Source organism: Moschus berezovskii, chromosome 13 (assembly GCF_049115385.1).
Source record: "Moschus berezovskii isolate FMDL1 chromosome 13, NW_MosBer_1.0, whole genome shotgun sequence".
Lineage (NCBI taxonomy): Eukaryota > Metazoa > Chordata > Mammalia > Artiodactyla > Moschidae > Moschus > Moschus berezovskii.
The window spans coordinates 707,217-722,092 of record NC_142472.1 but is presented as its reverse complement, the minus strand read 5'-3'; the positions used below and the strand labels follow the sequence as shown (position 1 = coordinate 722,092).

Sequence of the window (14,876 nt, the reverse complement as noted above, 5' to 3'; positions counted from 1 at the left end):
CTCCCTTTCAGCCTGACTTTCCGGAATGGTTGCTAAGAGGATGTGTTTGGTAGCCAGGGATCATCTTGCATTCTGCCTTGCCACCTGGGCGCCACGCTGCCTCTGCTCTCTGGGAGGCCCAGCAGTGACGCAGATGAGCCCGCACCCTTGGGACACTCAAGCGAAGCTTCTCTCTGTGGAGTGGGGTCTGCGCCGTTATCTAACTGTCCTTTATTGAACTGTAAGAGACTTGGGGGATGACATTCCAACTGGCACACGACAGTGCTTCTCTGAAGCAAACCCTGCTTTTTAGATTTGTGTTTATACACATCTGAGTTTGAATCCTGCCTCCAGCACCTCTGCGTGTCCTTGGGCAGGTTACTGGATCTCTCTGTGCCTTGTTCTATAAAACATGTTAGAAACAGTGCCTGCCACCTGGATCCCTCTGAAGATTAAATCAGTTCACCCAGGAAAGAGCTACTTAGGAGGGTCCCTGGAGCACAGCGGAAGTGCTGCATAGCATCTGATGGGATTGTTAGGACAGCTGCACTTCAGTCGACGGTAAAGGACTTTTGCAGCAAGATAGCGCCAAGTGTGCTATAATATAGAGAGAGCAGAAGTTTGACAGACTCAGTAAGGCGGGGAGGGAGGGAGGGAGGGGTGGCCAGGGGGTCGTGGAGGCCGTAAGTCTGAGGCGGCCAGCGCAGCCGCAGGGCGGGAACCAGGAAGTGCTGAGTCTGGCCCTTCTGGAGGCAGCATTCCCTCTGCCTCGAGGACATCCCTCTTTCCCTCTTCAGCTGATTGAACGAGGCCCACCTGCGACAGAGAGGGTGACCTGCTGGTCTACACATTCACCTTGGCTACAGAACACCCTCAAAACGACATCCAGACTGTTTGAGCAAACACCCGGGCATGGAGGCCAGCAGACTCCGCCGTGAAGCCGTGGTGGTAGCTGCTTGGTCCCTGAAAGGCCCCAGAGCAGGGTGCTCCAGGGCACAGAGAGGAAGGAAGCCGAGAGCGGGCGGGCGGGCACCTTGGATGAAGGGAACAGTGGTCAGCTGGAGAAGCACGGAGTGGGGCTGATGGTGCAGCTGGACATCGGGGGTTAAGCCCTTGGGGGCGTGCCACCTTCCTCTGCAAACCATCCCCCAACTGGGATGTGCACACCCTCTCTTGACACTAGCTGCCCACTTGAATTTCCCAAACCACTTAAGGAACCAGGCACCTGCTCCTCAAGCACTCCCTCTGTAAGGTCCGCCCCTGCGTGGGAAGACGCCCGTCAGGGTCCGGGTCGCACACAGGGTTCGCGCCTCCCTGGGAAATGGCGCTGGGCCCGGGCACACGCATGACTGGCTCTGCAGGGCGCCGGGGTGTAGAATGCCCTGGGTGGCTTCGTGCCAAGCATGGCGAGATCGCGGCCGGAGCCTGGGCGCGCGCTTCCCTCCGACGCCTCGCGGCCTTGGGCGGGCGGCGGCCTCCGGACCACCGCGAACCCACCGACACGCTGGCAGGGGCGGCGCGGGCGGCATGCGGCGGCGCAGGGAGGGCGCGCCCGGCTGCTGCGGCCTCTGCACCTGCCCGGGGGCCGCCGGAGGTAACGGCGGGCAGGCTGGTACTGGCGCCCCCGCGGCTCCCCGCTCCGCTCCGGGGAGGGCGCGGAGACCCGGGGCTGCAGGGGCGGGCCGGGCTGCGGGCCCGGCGGGGTGCGCCGGTCGGGGGCTCCCAGGTGGCCGCGGGGTGCACTGGCCGAGCGCCCAGGTCGGCGCGAGGGAGCGCGCGGGACGGTCGCGGGATCCGCGGGTGACTGCACCCGGGGGTGCCCTTGTGGAACGCCCTGCTCGCCGCGCGGGGGTGCGCTCGCCGGGTGCCCAGGTGGCTGCGGAGAGCCGCGGGGCGCGCCCCGCTTCCGCTTCCGCCGAGCAGCCCCCCCACGCGCCCCCTCGGCGGGGCTCGGGACCAATCCTGGGCAGGCGGCGCGGCGGGCCCCCTCCCCAGCGCCTCCCCTCCCCCGGAGCACCTCTGGTGCAGAGGAAGCCGGGGCTGCAGGACCGTTCTGCGCTGCGGAGAATGAGGTTCTGGCTGAGACATGAAGAGATGGCCCTGGAGGAAATGGTGCAGAGGTTGAATGCGGTTTCCAAGCGCACTGGTAGGAGGAGCCGCCGGTCCCAAGCCCGTTCTTGAGCTTGACATCATGTGCTGAGTCTCGGGAGACGCGCCTGGTTTCTGGGGGGCAGGCTGCATTTCTTTTTCCAAGCAGAGGTAACAGGACAGTGGGATGATGGCTCTGACCTGGCAGCTGACAGGCTCCTTGGCTGGTCAGCCCGATTTTATTCTGCCTAGGAAGGTGGCCAGGATGGCAGATTGGTGATGGGCTTTCTGGGCGACTGCAGGTTTGTACGTGGAGCCTGATCTGAAATCTGCTCATTCAGCCTGCATTGGGCTGCGCATACTGCAGTTGCAATGGAGACAGCAAACGTGTTTGTGGCTCGAAAAGAACGTGAGCCCGGGGCTTTCCGAGCTGGTGTGGGGCTGGGTGTGGGGCGGGGGGGGCGGCGGCGAAGCTCGTTTTGAGGAGGGAGGGTCTGATCCATCAGGGAGGTCTTTCTCCACCAGATAGGATGTGAGCCTGAGACAGATGCTGGAACGTGGCTTGGGTGTGGAGAGGGAGATGGCTGATGGATGCTGTCTTCTGCACCAAGTAAAGGACGACTCACAGTTAGCTTTGAGGAGACGTTCCACCGCGTTTGCTCGGTTTCAGGAGGGCCGTGCACTGGCCGGGCTGGGCGCTGCCTTCCGTCGGTCACTTCTGAGCTTTTCTGCGCGTGTGCAGGGCCCCGTCAGCCAGGGATGGTTCTCCTTGAAATGAAAAGGAGATGGTTGTACACCATTAAAAGTGAGCTGCCAGGTTTTTCCTGATGTTGCTGTGTTGCGTCATCATCTAAGTATCACTTTGCTGAGAGGTTCGGTTTGATCAGTCACTTGGTGTAGGTGTGGTAACCCCCCCAACACACGCCTCTCCTACCCCTCTGTCATAAGCACGAGCCCCAGCAGATGTGAGAGCAGAGCGGCGGCGAGGTCAGTGTGGACATACCGTGTGTGGTGGTCTGAGACTCGGGGGTTGTTCCGTGTTTCATGGTGATTTTGGTGTTAAAGGTGCTGGGTTTGTGATAAATGGGTCAAAAGCTCATCAAGACCCTCTGCCATCTGCCCCTTGTTCTCAGGAGGGTGGCTGCCTGGTCTGACATGCGAGTCCTGCTGTGCGTGGGGCTGAGGTGAGGGGCGCGGGCTGGGTGCTCGCTTGCCCTGGAGGGAGGCATCCTCACACCCCCTCGCTGGGCTAGAGTCGGGATTACAGAGCAGCGGGAACTGGTCCAAGGGGTGATGTCATCCCTGGGTCTCAGGGCCAGAGGCTTCCTGGTGAGCCAGGGAGACGTGTGTGCATTCTGATGGCGAGGAAACTGCCCTCCAGGAGTGGGGTGGTACTGGGCACCCCCTGAGCTGTGCAGACTGCCGCCTGGCTCTCTGCTTGTGTGTCCTCGGACACACCGGTGCTCCGACAGCTCCCCTTGCACCAAGACTCTGAAACCCAGGTAAACACAGTCTGGTGAGCACTGTCTGCTTGGTTGGGGGAGGACCTGCATCCTCCCTTGGCACAAACGCACTTTCCACTCCCGCGACGGGGGAGGTGCCACCGGCTGGGGCTGAGACTCGTGTATCCTGCGGCGTTGACAGGGCCGAGCCCCCCTGGGGCCACCGTGAGCCCCCCCAGCCCAGGTCTGCGTCCCACACTGCCGCAGAGGAAGCCCTCCTGTGTAGCGGAACGGCTCTGACTGGAGGTCACGGAGGTCCCCTGGCTGCTGCTGTTGCGATTCAGGGCAGGGGTGGGGTGGGAATGGGCGTGGAGCTGAGGCTTGGGCGCGGGGGCCTCCCGGGGCTGCAGGGAACTGGATGACGTGACCCACTCTGGGCCGGCGGTACTTGCTCTCCATCTGCCATGGGCCCCTCTGCTCCCCGATTTCAGCCCTGGGTTTACTGTCAGTCCCCCTCCTCCAGGACGTCATCAGGTTAGTCCACCTGAGCGGGGATGAAGCTCGCTGCCTGTGTGGCCTGTGAGGCTGCTGACCTTGAGAATTTACATTCTCTGAGCTCTCTCTCTCAGCCTTGAATCACGAGGCCAGGAGCCCTTCCCACGGCCAAGACTCCCCTTCTGTGTAGTCGGGCTGAGTTTCCAGCATTGCCGTCATTTTGGTTTTCTCCCTGGATTAGCAGTAAGTGGTGACAGGGTGAGAAATGCGGGAGGGAGAAAGGCTAACGGATGGAGCGCATGAAGCCTCTTCCTGACACAGAGGAGTGGTTCAGACCAGAGTGTTCGAGCCTTCCGGAGGGAGTCATCCCAGATCCCAGGCGTCCCTGGAGCCTCTGATCCAGGAAGTCCGGGGCCTGAGCTCTGCGTTTTTAAGGTCTCAGGTGATGCTCCTGGTGCTGGGCCAGGAACCTGACTTGGAGAGCCACTGAGCAGAAGGGTCCCTGGTGCCCCCTCTCCAGGGCTGGCCGTGAGCAGTCAGTACTGGCTCCCGACGTGCACGGCCGCGCGCTTCATGCATGGACCTTGCACTGGCCGTCTGCTTCACACATGGTAACACACGTGCGTCAGTGTCCAGAGGGATGGGTGAGGGCGGAGGGAGGCACGGATGGATGAGAAGACAGTCGCTCAGTCACCTCTGACTCTTGCGACCCCGTGGAATATAGGCTCCTCTGTCCATGGGATTTGTCAGGCAGGAATCCTGGAGTGGGTTGCCATTTCCTGCTCCAGGTAAAAACGCAAGCTCTGTCATATTTAAAGTGTTCCTGCCCCCAGTGAGGACTCGCAGCTCCTGGCTCTTTGCGTGTTGAAGGGACAAGTCACTGGGCATGAGTGACGAGGCCGCCTCATCCCCCAGGCATGAGTGCATCAGGGACGCTTGCCCTCTAGTCTGGCACCATCTGTCTTCCCATCTCTTACACCAACTTCACCACAATCCAAGAAACTAATTCTAGCTGCCGTCCCAGCTGCTCAGCCGGCCTCTTGGGCCGGGATGCCATCCCGGGACCTTCGTCCTGCAGCATCTGGGTCCGTGGTATTCACCTGTCCACCGCGTTCCTTTTAAGGACCCAGGTGTCCCACAGCCGTGTCCTCCGGAAGCTGTATCCAGGCTTTCAATTGCAGGCTGCTCAGCGGCCAAGCTGGTGTTTGATGTTCCCATCCTGCCCAAATCCCACAGTCTTCCCATCCTGTCACCAAGGCCGCAGTTGCCCTGAGCTTGTGAAAAGGTCACCTGAAGCAAAGTCGTCTAGGTGATTGGCTTAAAGGCAGGAAGGGAGGTGAGAGGGTGGGCATCCTCCCCTCCCCCCCACAGGAGGGGGGCCTCGGTCTCCCCATCTGTGAAGTGGGTCACGAGAGCTCCTGCCTCCAGGGTTGGCGTCATAGAAGCTCATGCGGACGGGCGCCCAGCTCACGGCCTGCCCCTGTAACACGCTATTAACTGTCGTTTGACTAACCTCCCAGGGGTGCAAGGCGGGGGTTCTCCCAGCGAGTGAGAAGTGTCGGGGTGGGGGCGCTCAGGGAGCCAGGACCACACCCATGATCCAGGCAGAGAGGCCGGTACATGGAGGGCGCCCACTGGCACGTCTGGGCCCCGCGCCTGGGGAGGGAGCCTGCGGCCTGGAGCCTTTGCTTAGTCCAGACCCACAGACGCACACGATTGCGAGGAAGTCCAGCTGTGGGTAGGAGGCTCCAGGAAAGCGTAAAGCTGGAAAAAGAGCCGACCGTTCTTTCTCTGCTTCAGAGAGTAGGTGCCTTCTGTGTCTCTAAATGGAGTCAGCGAACATTCTGGGCTTCTGCTTTATTCCGTCATTAACTGTGTGACAGGAGCAAGGCCAGTTCCTCGTCCTCGTCCTCATCCTGCATGGCCACGTACGGCACTCTTTCACCAAAGGAGAGAACTGGAACCAACACGTCAGCAAATGGTGGCTTCCGGGTAAAGACACCAGGTGCGGTGAACCGGGGCCCTCTGTACGACTCACTTTTGGGGGAACGCTTTGTCTTTAAAAACAGAATTTTTTAGCCTCTTGATTCCTGAATCCTTCTTAAGGGTAACGTGTTGTTTGATATTTGAAAAGTGAAAGTCACTCAGTCATGTCTAACTGTTTGGGACCCCATGGACTGTATAGTCCATGGAACTTTCCAGGCCAGAATACTGGAGTGGGTAGCCTTTCCCATCTCAAGCGGATCGTCCCAAGCCAGGGATTGAACCCAGGTCTCCCACATTGCAGACAGATTCTTTACCAGCTGAGCCACCAGGGAAGGCCAAGAATCCTGCAGTAGGTAGCCTGTCCCTTCTCCAGCAGATCTTCCCGACCCAGGAATCGAGCTGGGGTCTCCTGCATTGCAAACAGATTATTTACCAATCAAGCTATCAGGGCAGCCCTGCTCTTTGAATGATAACAAAACACAGAAGGTTGTTGGATGCGCAGAGACAGTGGGGCTCCGTGCTTTATCGGTCATAACTGTCCGCCTCCGTCAGTGCTGAGAGGACTAGAGTTCTCACTGTCTGACCCTCTCATGAGGGTCGTCTCATCTGAAACTCTGCCTTACTGTTGACAGGATCACGTGTTCCTACGGACTCTTTCAGTCACTCCTGGACACTTAGGGAGCAGAACCAGGCCGGGCCAGCACCTCGTGGAGTGGACGGTGAGGTTCTGTCTGGACCCGGAAGCCCCACCGGGTGCAGTCCTCGAACGTGACCGTCACTCACTGTAATCGGTGTCAGAACCGAGCGGTGCTCGGGCGGCAGGCTTGCTCCCAAGCAAACAAAGGAAAATCTTTATGTAAAATTTGGCTCGGCCACGTCCCAACCTGTGTCTTTGAAAGAATTTTGCAAACCTGCTTAGGGAGGAGCTGAATCACCTTGTCATTGAGGTCAGTGTTTTAAGACCCAGGCGACACTGGTGGTAAAGGATCCACCTGCCTAGAGATACCAGAGACCTGGGTTCCATCCCTGGGTCGGGAAGCTGCCCTGGAGAAGGGAATGGCAGCCTGCTCCAGCGTTCTTGCCTGAGAATCCCATGGACAGAGGAGCCTGGCAGGCTGCGGTCCATGGGGTCGCAGAGAGTGGGACATGACTCACACACACACACAATCATGTGACCTGGGCATCACCCCCGGATGCCGTCACATTGGTCCATCAGTTGTGCCGTATCCTTTATTTAAGAACATAAGCATATCATTTAAAAAGCTCGTTGTTAAAGAGTAACCGGTTCCAGACCCACAGGCCTGTTTCTCCATGGGTGGCTTTATTCCGGGTTACAGAAGCCTCTGAGTGTTGGAGCCGTAGCGAGGTTACCCCCATCGCCCAGCCCCAGAGTTTCCTTTGTCAGAAGGAGGACTTGTCCCTGAAAGTGACAAGAAGTGTCGTTCCTCAACGCCCCTACTAGAAGCAGAGCAATTTAGGAGGGGCTGGCCGCCAGGCAGCCTTGGGAACCGTCGCCGGGTGGGACCCGGGCTGTGGCCAAGAGTGGAGCCAGGGACGAGCTGAGGCGGATGGAGAGGAGGGCTGTTGGGGTGGCCCCTGTGGACCTTGGTGCCCACTGGGCGGCCAGGAGAGCGGGCCTCCCGCCCCGTGCGGATGGGCGCCCGCTTGCGGGAAGGCCTGGGAGGGATGAAGCGAGAGGGGGTGCTTGCCCGTGCCCTGTCGGGCTGGGGGGCCGGGGCGCCTCAGGTTGCTCCCATGTGTTCTGGCCTCCCGGGAACCTACCGGCCCTGTGGGGGAGCCTGCTGTGTGCGCAATTCCCGAGAATAGAGGGGCAGGCGGACTACGCCGTTCCCAGCGTGGCCCGCAGGCTTGGACGGCACTGCTCCCAGCCCGCTCACACCCCAGAAGGCCCGACTGTCCCCCAGCGTCTCACTTGGCACTAGACCAGCTCCGAGTGACCCTCGCTTCCCTGGCATGCGTAGCTTGGCTGTTTCACTGCCAAAAGCCTTAAGTTGCTCCCACTTATTGATAGGCATTTCCTGCTAATTTGAGGCCACGTTGTATGACGTACAGCCCTGAGCCCAGCAGCGCGAGCCCGGTTCTCAAGTGGCCTTCAGCGTCCCCGGCTGTTCACACAGGAGGGTGGCCAGTGTCCTGCGCGCAGCCCTGGCTCCCGGGTGTCTGATGTTTCACAGGGTCTTGGGGAGGAAGCGCCCACTGACTGCCGGGAAAGCCCTGCAGAATCTCAGATGCTCGGGAATTCGAGGCTGTGAGCGTGTAGGACAGAAACCTGCTGGTTGTGGCCGAGGCCCCACGCAGAGCGGACTCTGGGGAAGAGTTTAGTTAGCAAAACCTTTAAAACATAATCAGGAATTTAGGAGACAGCAGGTTAGTCCCAGCGGCTTGGCAGGAGGCCTGTGTCTGGTCGTGAACCATCTGCGTGGGCGCGCACTCTGACTCACCAGCCCGACCCCCAGGGTTCAGGGTTCTTTGGGGCAACGACACGCACATGGAGAGGGACACGGCTCAGGCTCATGCTCACCGTGGGTCCCAGAGTCCATGGGAGCTGCTCCTGTGAACCGTGGCGACCATTTCCTCACGGCTGCCCCGAGGCCCCGCGCCCTGGTCTCCGGGCGGCCTGCTGCCCCGAGGCCCCGCGCCCTGGTCTCCGGGCGGCCTGCTGCCCCGAGGCCCCGCGCCCTGGTCTCCGGGCGGCCTGCTGCCCCGAGGCCCCGCGCCCTGGTCTCCGGGCGGCCTGCTGCCCCGAGGCCCCGCGCCCTGGTCTCCGGGCGGCCTGCTGCCCCGAGGCCCCGCGCCCTGGTCTCCGGGCGGCCTGCTGCCCCGAGGCCCCGCGCCCTGGTCTCTGGGCGGCCTGCGTCCCGGACTTGCCACATCAAATGCACCATCTGTTTCCTCGGATCGTGAGCCGGGCTGGCCTCTCGGGAACCCAGTGAGATGCAAGTGTGGATGGCGTCTGCTCCAACCCGGGGTCGGTCCTGTTGGGAACGCCCGTGCAAGGAGGTGAACCGCATCCCCAGAAAGGGAGGCCCAGCTGCTCCCGGGGTGCCTGGTGCAGCACGCGCCCCGTGACAATTCGGGGCTGCCCCAAGGCCTTGTCAAGGGGCAGGCTCGGAGCCTTTCTGTGGAAAGTGTAGCCTGCCAAAGAAAGCCGCGATCGGTTTCCTCTCTGCGAGCTGCAGTGCCGGGCAGCGGAACTGCCGGTTTATTTCCAGAGCCTGGCCGCGTCCCCTGAGGTCCTCCCGCTCCTGCTGTTTGGACGCGAGGCTTCCTGAGCTTGGAAGTTTTGGCTCCACAGCCCCCGAGGCTGGGAGCTCCGTGCACAAGCCCACCCCCAAGGAAGGAGGAAGGAAACTCCCAGGACTTGCAAGTAGACGGCCTCGCCCGCCCCAGGAGCCCCTCTCTGACCGGCAGGCGTGTCCAAGTAGACGGCCTCGCCCGCCCCAGGAGCCCCTCTCTGACCGGCAGGCGTGTCCAAGTAGACGGCCTCGCCTGCCCCAGGAGCCCCTCTCTGACCGGCAGGCATGTCCAAGTAGACGGCCTCGCCCGCCCCAGGAGCCCCTCTCTGACCGGCAGGCGTGTCCTCCGCACCTCTCCTCTGCCTCTTGGATGCCCGGCGTTCTGGGGGCCGTAGCCTGGACGTGCACGTCTCCCCGAGGTCTCCCAGGGCTGTGTGCCCAGCTTAGCACGTCCCGGGGTCAGCCCAGCTCTCAAGCGTCCCCCGCGGAGCCCTGCAGGGTGGCCCTCGGGGGAGCCGGGGCTGAAGACCAGGAGCCACCGCCGCCTCCTCCTTGGTGGGGAGACTTCGGGACCATGGCCAAGAGGGGAGCATCCCGCGGAGCCCGGGGGACCTCCCGGCGCTGGCTCTGCCTGCCGCCCCTGCTGCAGCGCTGGAGGCGTCGCCGGGCAGCCTCGAGGCGCCCGCAGCCTGGTGAGGCGGGACGCGGTGGCCCTGTCCACGGGCATGGGGGGCGGGGGACCCTTGGTGGGCGGCAACTCTCTGGATGTTTCTTTTACCAAAACTCGTGTGCCACTCTAAGCCTGTTAAGAAAGGTAGGTTAGAGACGCCATGTCAGTGGCCCCAAACAAGGCTGGAGCGTGGTGTCTTCAGTTTACTTTGATCTCTGGTCCCAAGGCCCTGGGCTCTGGCAGGGAGCACCCTGGGGAGGATGCGGGGAGAAGGCTCAGCGGACAGCACGGGGGAGGCCTCGGGGCTACGCTGGCCGCGGCGGGGGCAGGGCATCCCCTGGGCTGATCCCTCTGTCCTGCCCCTCGGCCTGGAGCCCCCGCGTCCTCCGGGGGCCAGGAGCCAGAGGGTGGTGCTGACCGCAGGGGAGCTCAGGGCCCCGCAGGGTGTCAGGGGGAGTCTGCCCAGACGCCGGTGTGTCTGCCACATGCAGGACGTTAGAGCGAAGGTCAGAGCCGCCTCTTGGGCCGCGTCCTCTCCTGCTCCAGCAGGGCCGTCCCCACCTGGCGCGGGCGGGGAGCGTCTAGGGAGGATGCTGGGAGCCCCGAGCAGGGCTGACCCTGTGGACTCAGCTCCTCGCTGATGGCTCGTGGCCGTGGTTCTGCGCGTGGCTCCATCCGTGCGCACGACTTTGACCAGGAGTCTGTTGACTCCTGCGCTGACTCAGGGCTGGGGGCCATCACAAGGGCCTGTGTGCCACCTGGCCCCAGGGCTCTGCATGCGCGACGAGCCTCTCCCAGCCTCCTCCCACGTCTGCTGTGCACCCGGCACTCCACACGGTGGGGAGTCCCCCAGTCGCCTGACCGGATGTCCCCTGGCCTTGGGGATCTGCACCCCAGCTGCTGGGGGTGCCCAGGACCCCCTAGTCCTGGAAGGACTGAACTGCCCTGATGCTTGGAGGCCTTGTGTGGGGAGGGGAGGCTGGGGGCTGAGTCTGCCCCCCCACACCAGGCGCAGGGCAGGACAGGTGCTCCAGGGGCCCCTTGGGGAAGCGAGGCCCTGGGGCACCTGTCTCAGAAGTGGGGTCCCAGGATCCCGTCTGGGCGGAGCACAGGTGGCTGTGAGCTGCGGAGGTCTGCCTAGGGGCGGGGACGGGGGTGGGGATGCGGCCAGAGCAGCTGCTCCATTCCTGGTTAACCGGAGTCGCCTGTGCTCTGTGCCCTGCCCGCCGGCACTTGGATCAGGGTGGACGACGGGCAGTTTCAGGCTCTGACATGCGGCCCCAGGTGGTATGGTTCCCTGCAGCCTCTTCTCCCGCACTGCACACCCTCCCCACTGCCCACCCCTCCCCCACTGCTCAGCCTGGCATCTCGGGGATAAGTGTCCTCCACCTGCAGGGATAGTGCCGAGTCCGGGTGCCCATGACCTCCCTTTTCCTGCTCTGCCCGTGGCTTTCCTCCCGCCTGTGAGTCTGCCCAGGCTCCTCCACGCTCATATCTGGGTTGGGCTGTCCTCTGTGTCTGTTGGAAAGAAGCCCCTTCAGGTTGGGGGATGGTCCAAGTCAGCTGCCCGCTGCAGGTGAGGGCTCAGGAGACAGTGGTTGTGAGGAGGCGAGGTGTGCTTTGATCGCCAGCTGGCGAAGAGGAAGTCAGGACAGAAAGCTGCGTCTGCTCTGTCCCTCCAAGGAACCGCCACCTTTCAGATGCAGGACACTGCCGAGCGGTGGAAGGGGCATCCACTCTCGCCTCGGACACTTGGGACGGAGTCCCAACAAGCAGGGAGACCAGCTGTGTCCTGCAGATTTGGAAGTTCTCCACAGGGACGTTGTAGGCTGTCAGGGACTGTTCTACGCAGAACCGGAACTGATTTTTCAGAAAGCAGTGAACACACCTGGGGTTTCCCATGTGGCGCAGTGGTAAAGAACTCACCTGCCAGTGCAAGAGACACAAGGGACGTGGGTCCCATCCCTGGGTTGGGAAGATGCCCTGGAGAAGGCAACGGCAACCCACTACAGAGTTCTTGCCTGGAGAATCCCATGGGCGGAGGAGCCTGGTGAGCTACAGTCCATGGGGTCACAGAGTTGGACGCGACTGGCCACACACGCATGCACACATGTGGGGCATGTGGGTGAGCTGAGTGAGCCTGGAATTTCCCTTATGAGCTTCCCAGCAGCTGGTGCAAAAGGGGAAATGTTTGGACTCAAGATCACATGCGCAGCAAAATAAAAAGTTCTTCCGGAAGGAATTCTAGAGGAATGCCGTTGACCGGGGGGCTCACTAGCTGCGCTGAAACCCTCAAGGAGGTGTCTTTGGGATGTTTCCTTTCTTTTGGGAAACTGATGCACCTGAAATTGTTGAATACGGCGCTGACTGTGGGTAAGGCCCTTTCAGATGCAGCCGAGGTTCTGGGGTTTGCCTGGGCCAGCCCCTGTTCGGGTCTGACCCGGGCCCAGATAGGCGCAGGGTCGTCCTGCTCCGGGCGCCAGGTCAGGGCCGCGGGGCCGCTGTGCCATGGGTCTGGGCGGCGGGGGCTGAGAGTGGGCAGTGAGGGTGGCCCGGAGCCCGGGTTTCCTAGGGCGGCCGCAGGTGTGCACGTGTTTTGGGAACGCATTCAGCACGCGAGTCTCGCCCACAGCGGTTTTGACGTTTGTGAACCTGGTTTTCATCCAGAAGTGGCAGCCGCCACGGCAATGGTCATCCTTTTTGGCTCTTGGAGACCAGGCTGGGAGCTGGTGGGAGCTCCGAAGACAAACCGGACAATTTGTGTTAGTCAAAGTACTTTTCCCAGAGGACATCCTTACCTCGAGGGGTCTCCCTACGGGCTGTACTCAAACCTGTGGGTGAGGAGACGCTTCACAGTCGGAGAAAATCTGGTGATTCTTAGTGTTTCTGTTCTTTTGAATTTCAAGCAGTTTGGCTGAAGTCGCTGCTCTGGCCTCTGAGCTAAACTCCTCGATTTCCCCAGACTCGAGGCGGACATGGCTGCGTGGGGGGGTTCAGGTGTGTGGGTCTGGTTTGGGGGGGTCAGGCGTGTGGATCTGTGTGCTGTTGCAGTCCACCCCCCCTCCCCACCCAGGCTCCATGGTCTGAGGGCTTGGCCTGGGCTCCAGTGCGTAACCGAGCCTGGCTGGGCGCCTTCTGCTTGGGTCTAGGAATCCTGCCTCCCAGTCCCTGGTCCGCGGGCATGGAGCCATCCCCCAGTCCCTGTGCTGAGCAGGGCAGGTCCGTGGCGACCACCTTACGCAGCAGGGCAGGCATCTTCAGGGATCTGAGGGGCCTCCCGGGGGCAGCCCTTTCGCCCACTCTGGGCCAGAGGTGCCGGGCTTGGCTGACGTATGGAGGGTCAAGGGGCCTTGGATGCACCTCGTTGGACAAGTACGGCCCCTGCTTGCCCTGGGTGTTATCGGCCGGGCCGGGCCGGCGTCCTCTGATTGGCGCGACTGTGGTGACCTCAAGGCACTGGCTGAAGCACGGAGGTGGCCCGGGCCTTGCCTCGCGGCCAGGTGGGGCTGCCGGGCCCGGCTTGTGTGTGAGTCCGCGGGCAGGGTGAGGAGGCGCCGGCCGCTGCTGGGTCACCCCGTGGTTGCAGGGTGAAGTGAAAGTGAAAAGCCAGCTGGCCCTGGGCAGGCGCTCGGGAGCAAAGTCCAGCGGGAGGAGGCGGAGGGAACGCGGGCCCTCGGCCATGGGGGACGGCACGGCCACCCAGGTCTCCGTGGCGGAGATGAGGAGCTACTACCTGTACTGTGAGTGGTGCTCCTGGCTGCTGTCCGTGGCTGAGGGTGAGTGCAGGCGGTGTGCTGGCACGGGCCCGGCCCGGCTGTGCAGAGTGGACCCGGTGCGCCCGGGCTTCTCGTGGTGGCGAGGGAGGGCGTCTGGGACAGCTTCGGGACGGAGCTGTGGGTACGCGGGCCCTTCGCCCGGTTGTCCCCAGATGACCCTCCCTCTGCGCAGAAGCCCAAGCCTCGCTGTCTGAGCCCCGCCGTCAGAGCGGCCAGACCCCCTCAAGGGCGCCCTGTGGGGAAGGTCCATGTCAGACGCAGGGCACAGCAAAGCCGTCGGCCGCGCGGAGCCTTCCAGCCCGTGACCATGGCGGGCTCGCGCCTCAGTGCGATTCAGTCTTGGAGCTGCCGCGTGGCCGCTCTCCAGGGGCTGGCAGTCCCCCCAGGCCAGGCGCTGACTGGGCCCCTCTGAAGGAGGCTGTGAGGGCCATGGCTCCTCTGTGAGGGATGCTCGGGGCTGCCTGTGAAGACAGAGGCTGGTGCTTCTGCGGCCTCATGCAGATGTGGCTCTGACTCCCAGTGGGTCCAGAGCTCTGCATGTGTGATGCCTGGCATCCCTGAGCTGTGGGAACCTCACCCAGAACCTCACCCATTTTACAGATGGGGAGGACCAGGTGCCAATCATTGGAAGTGGCCTTGCTTGTCCTGGGCGGTCGTTAGGACTGACCGTGGGATCACCTTCTCGGGTTGACGGGCCCCCTGGGCCCTGAGCTCGAGATGCCCGAGGCCACAGCACTGAGAACTGTCCTTGTCGCGATGCTCAGGTCTGGTCCCCGAGTGACCCGACCTCGGTGGGTCACTCTTGCCGGACGCCCCTCTGGGCGCCAGGGGCTGCCCACGCCGGGGGCCTGGGTTGCATGCCTCTGCCCAGGTCTCACGCGGATGCCATGCAGTCTCCACCTGCCCCGTCCAGCACTTCCTGGAGACACACTGGTCCTGTTGGCACCGAAGGGTGGACACTGCAGACCCGGGCAGGTGGGCACTGCCCAGGCCCCCGAGCCCACCAGGCAGGAGGTTAGTGCGGTTTCTGTTTTGATTCTCCGTCTCCTTCCTCTTTCGTTTAATGTCCAGCTTCCCCTCTGGGCCCCCTTGCAACCGCTGTTCCCGTGACACTAGCATCAACGAAGCGGGTGCCCATCTCACTTTTGGCTAAAAATACCCGACTCGCGGGTTAAAACTGAGT

The 14,876-nt window shown here is 62.4% G+C and overlaps 1 protein-coding gene and 1 long non-coding RNA gene across 9 annotated transcripts in view; one reads left to right on the top strand and one right to left on the bottom strand.

Moving 5' to 3' along the window:
- Window positions 1-562: 562 nt before the first annotated feature.
- Window positions 563-2,090, bottom strand: LOC148775796 (uncharacterized). The gene is made up of 2 exons (XR_016038849.1): window positions 1,997-2,090; window positions 563-795 (listed from the first exon to the last, which is right to left on the bottom strand). It is a non-coding gene; the product is annotated as an uncharacterized LOC148775796 (long non-coding RNA).
- MCF2L (MCF.2 cell line derived transforming sequence like) overlaps window positions 1,929-14,876 on the top strand; it is a 69,155-nt gene continuing 56,207 nt past the window's right edge. The window contains exon 1 of one of the 8 annotated variants that reach the window (XM_088842575.1): window positions 1,929-2,125. In XM_088842575.1, the coding sequence (XP_088698701.1) occupies window positions 2,047-2,125 (79 nt within the window). In that variant the 5' untranslated portion in view covers window positions 1,929-2,046. Of the gene's footprint in view, window positions 2,126-2,255; window positions 2,370-9,098; window positions 9,940-14,876 lie in introns of those variants that run through there. The other 7 variants (XM_088842579.1, XM_088842580.1, XM_088842577.1 and 4 more) reach the window with 7 other exon arrangements.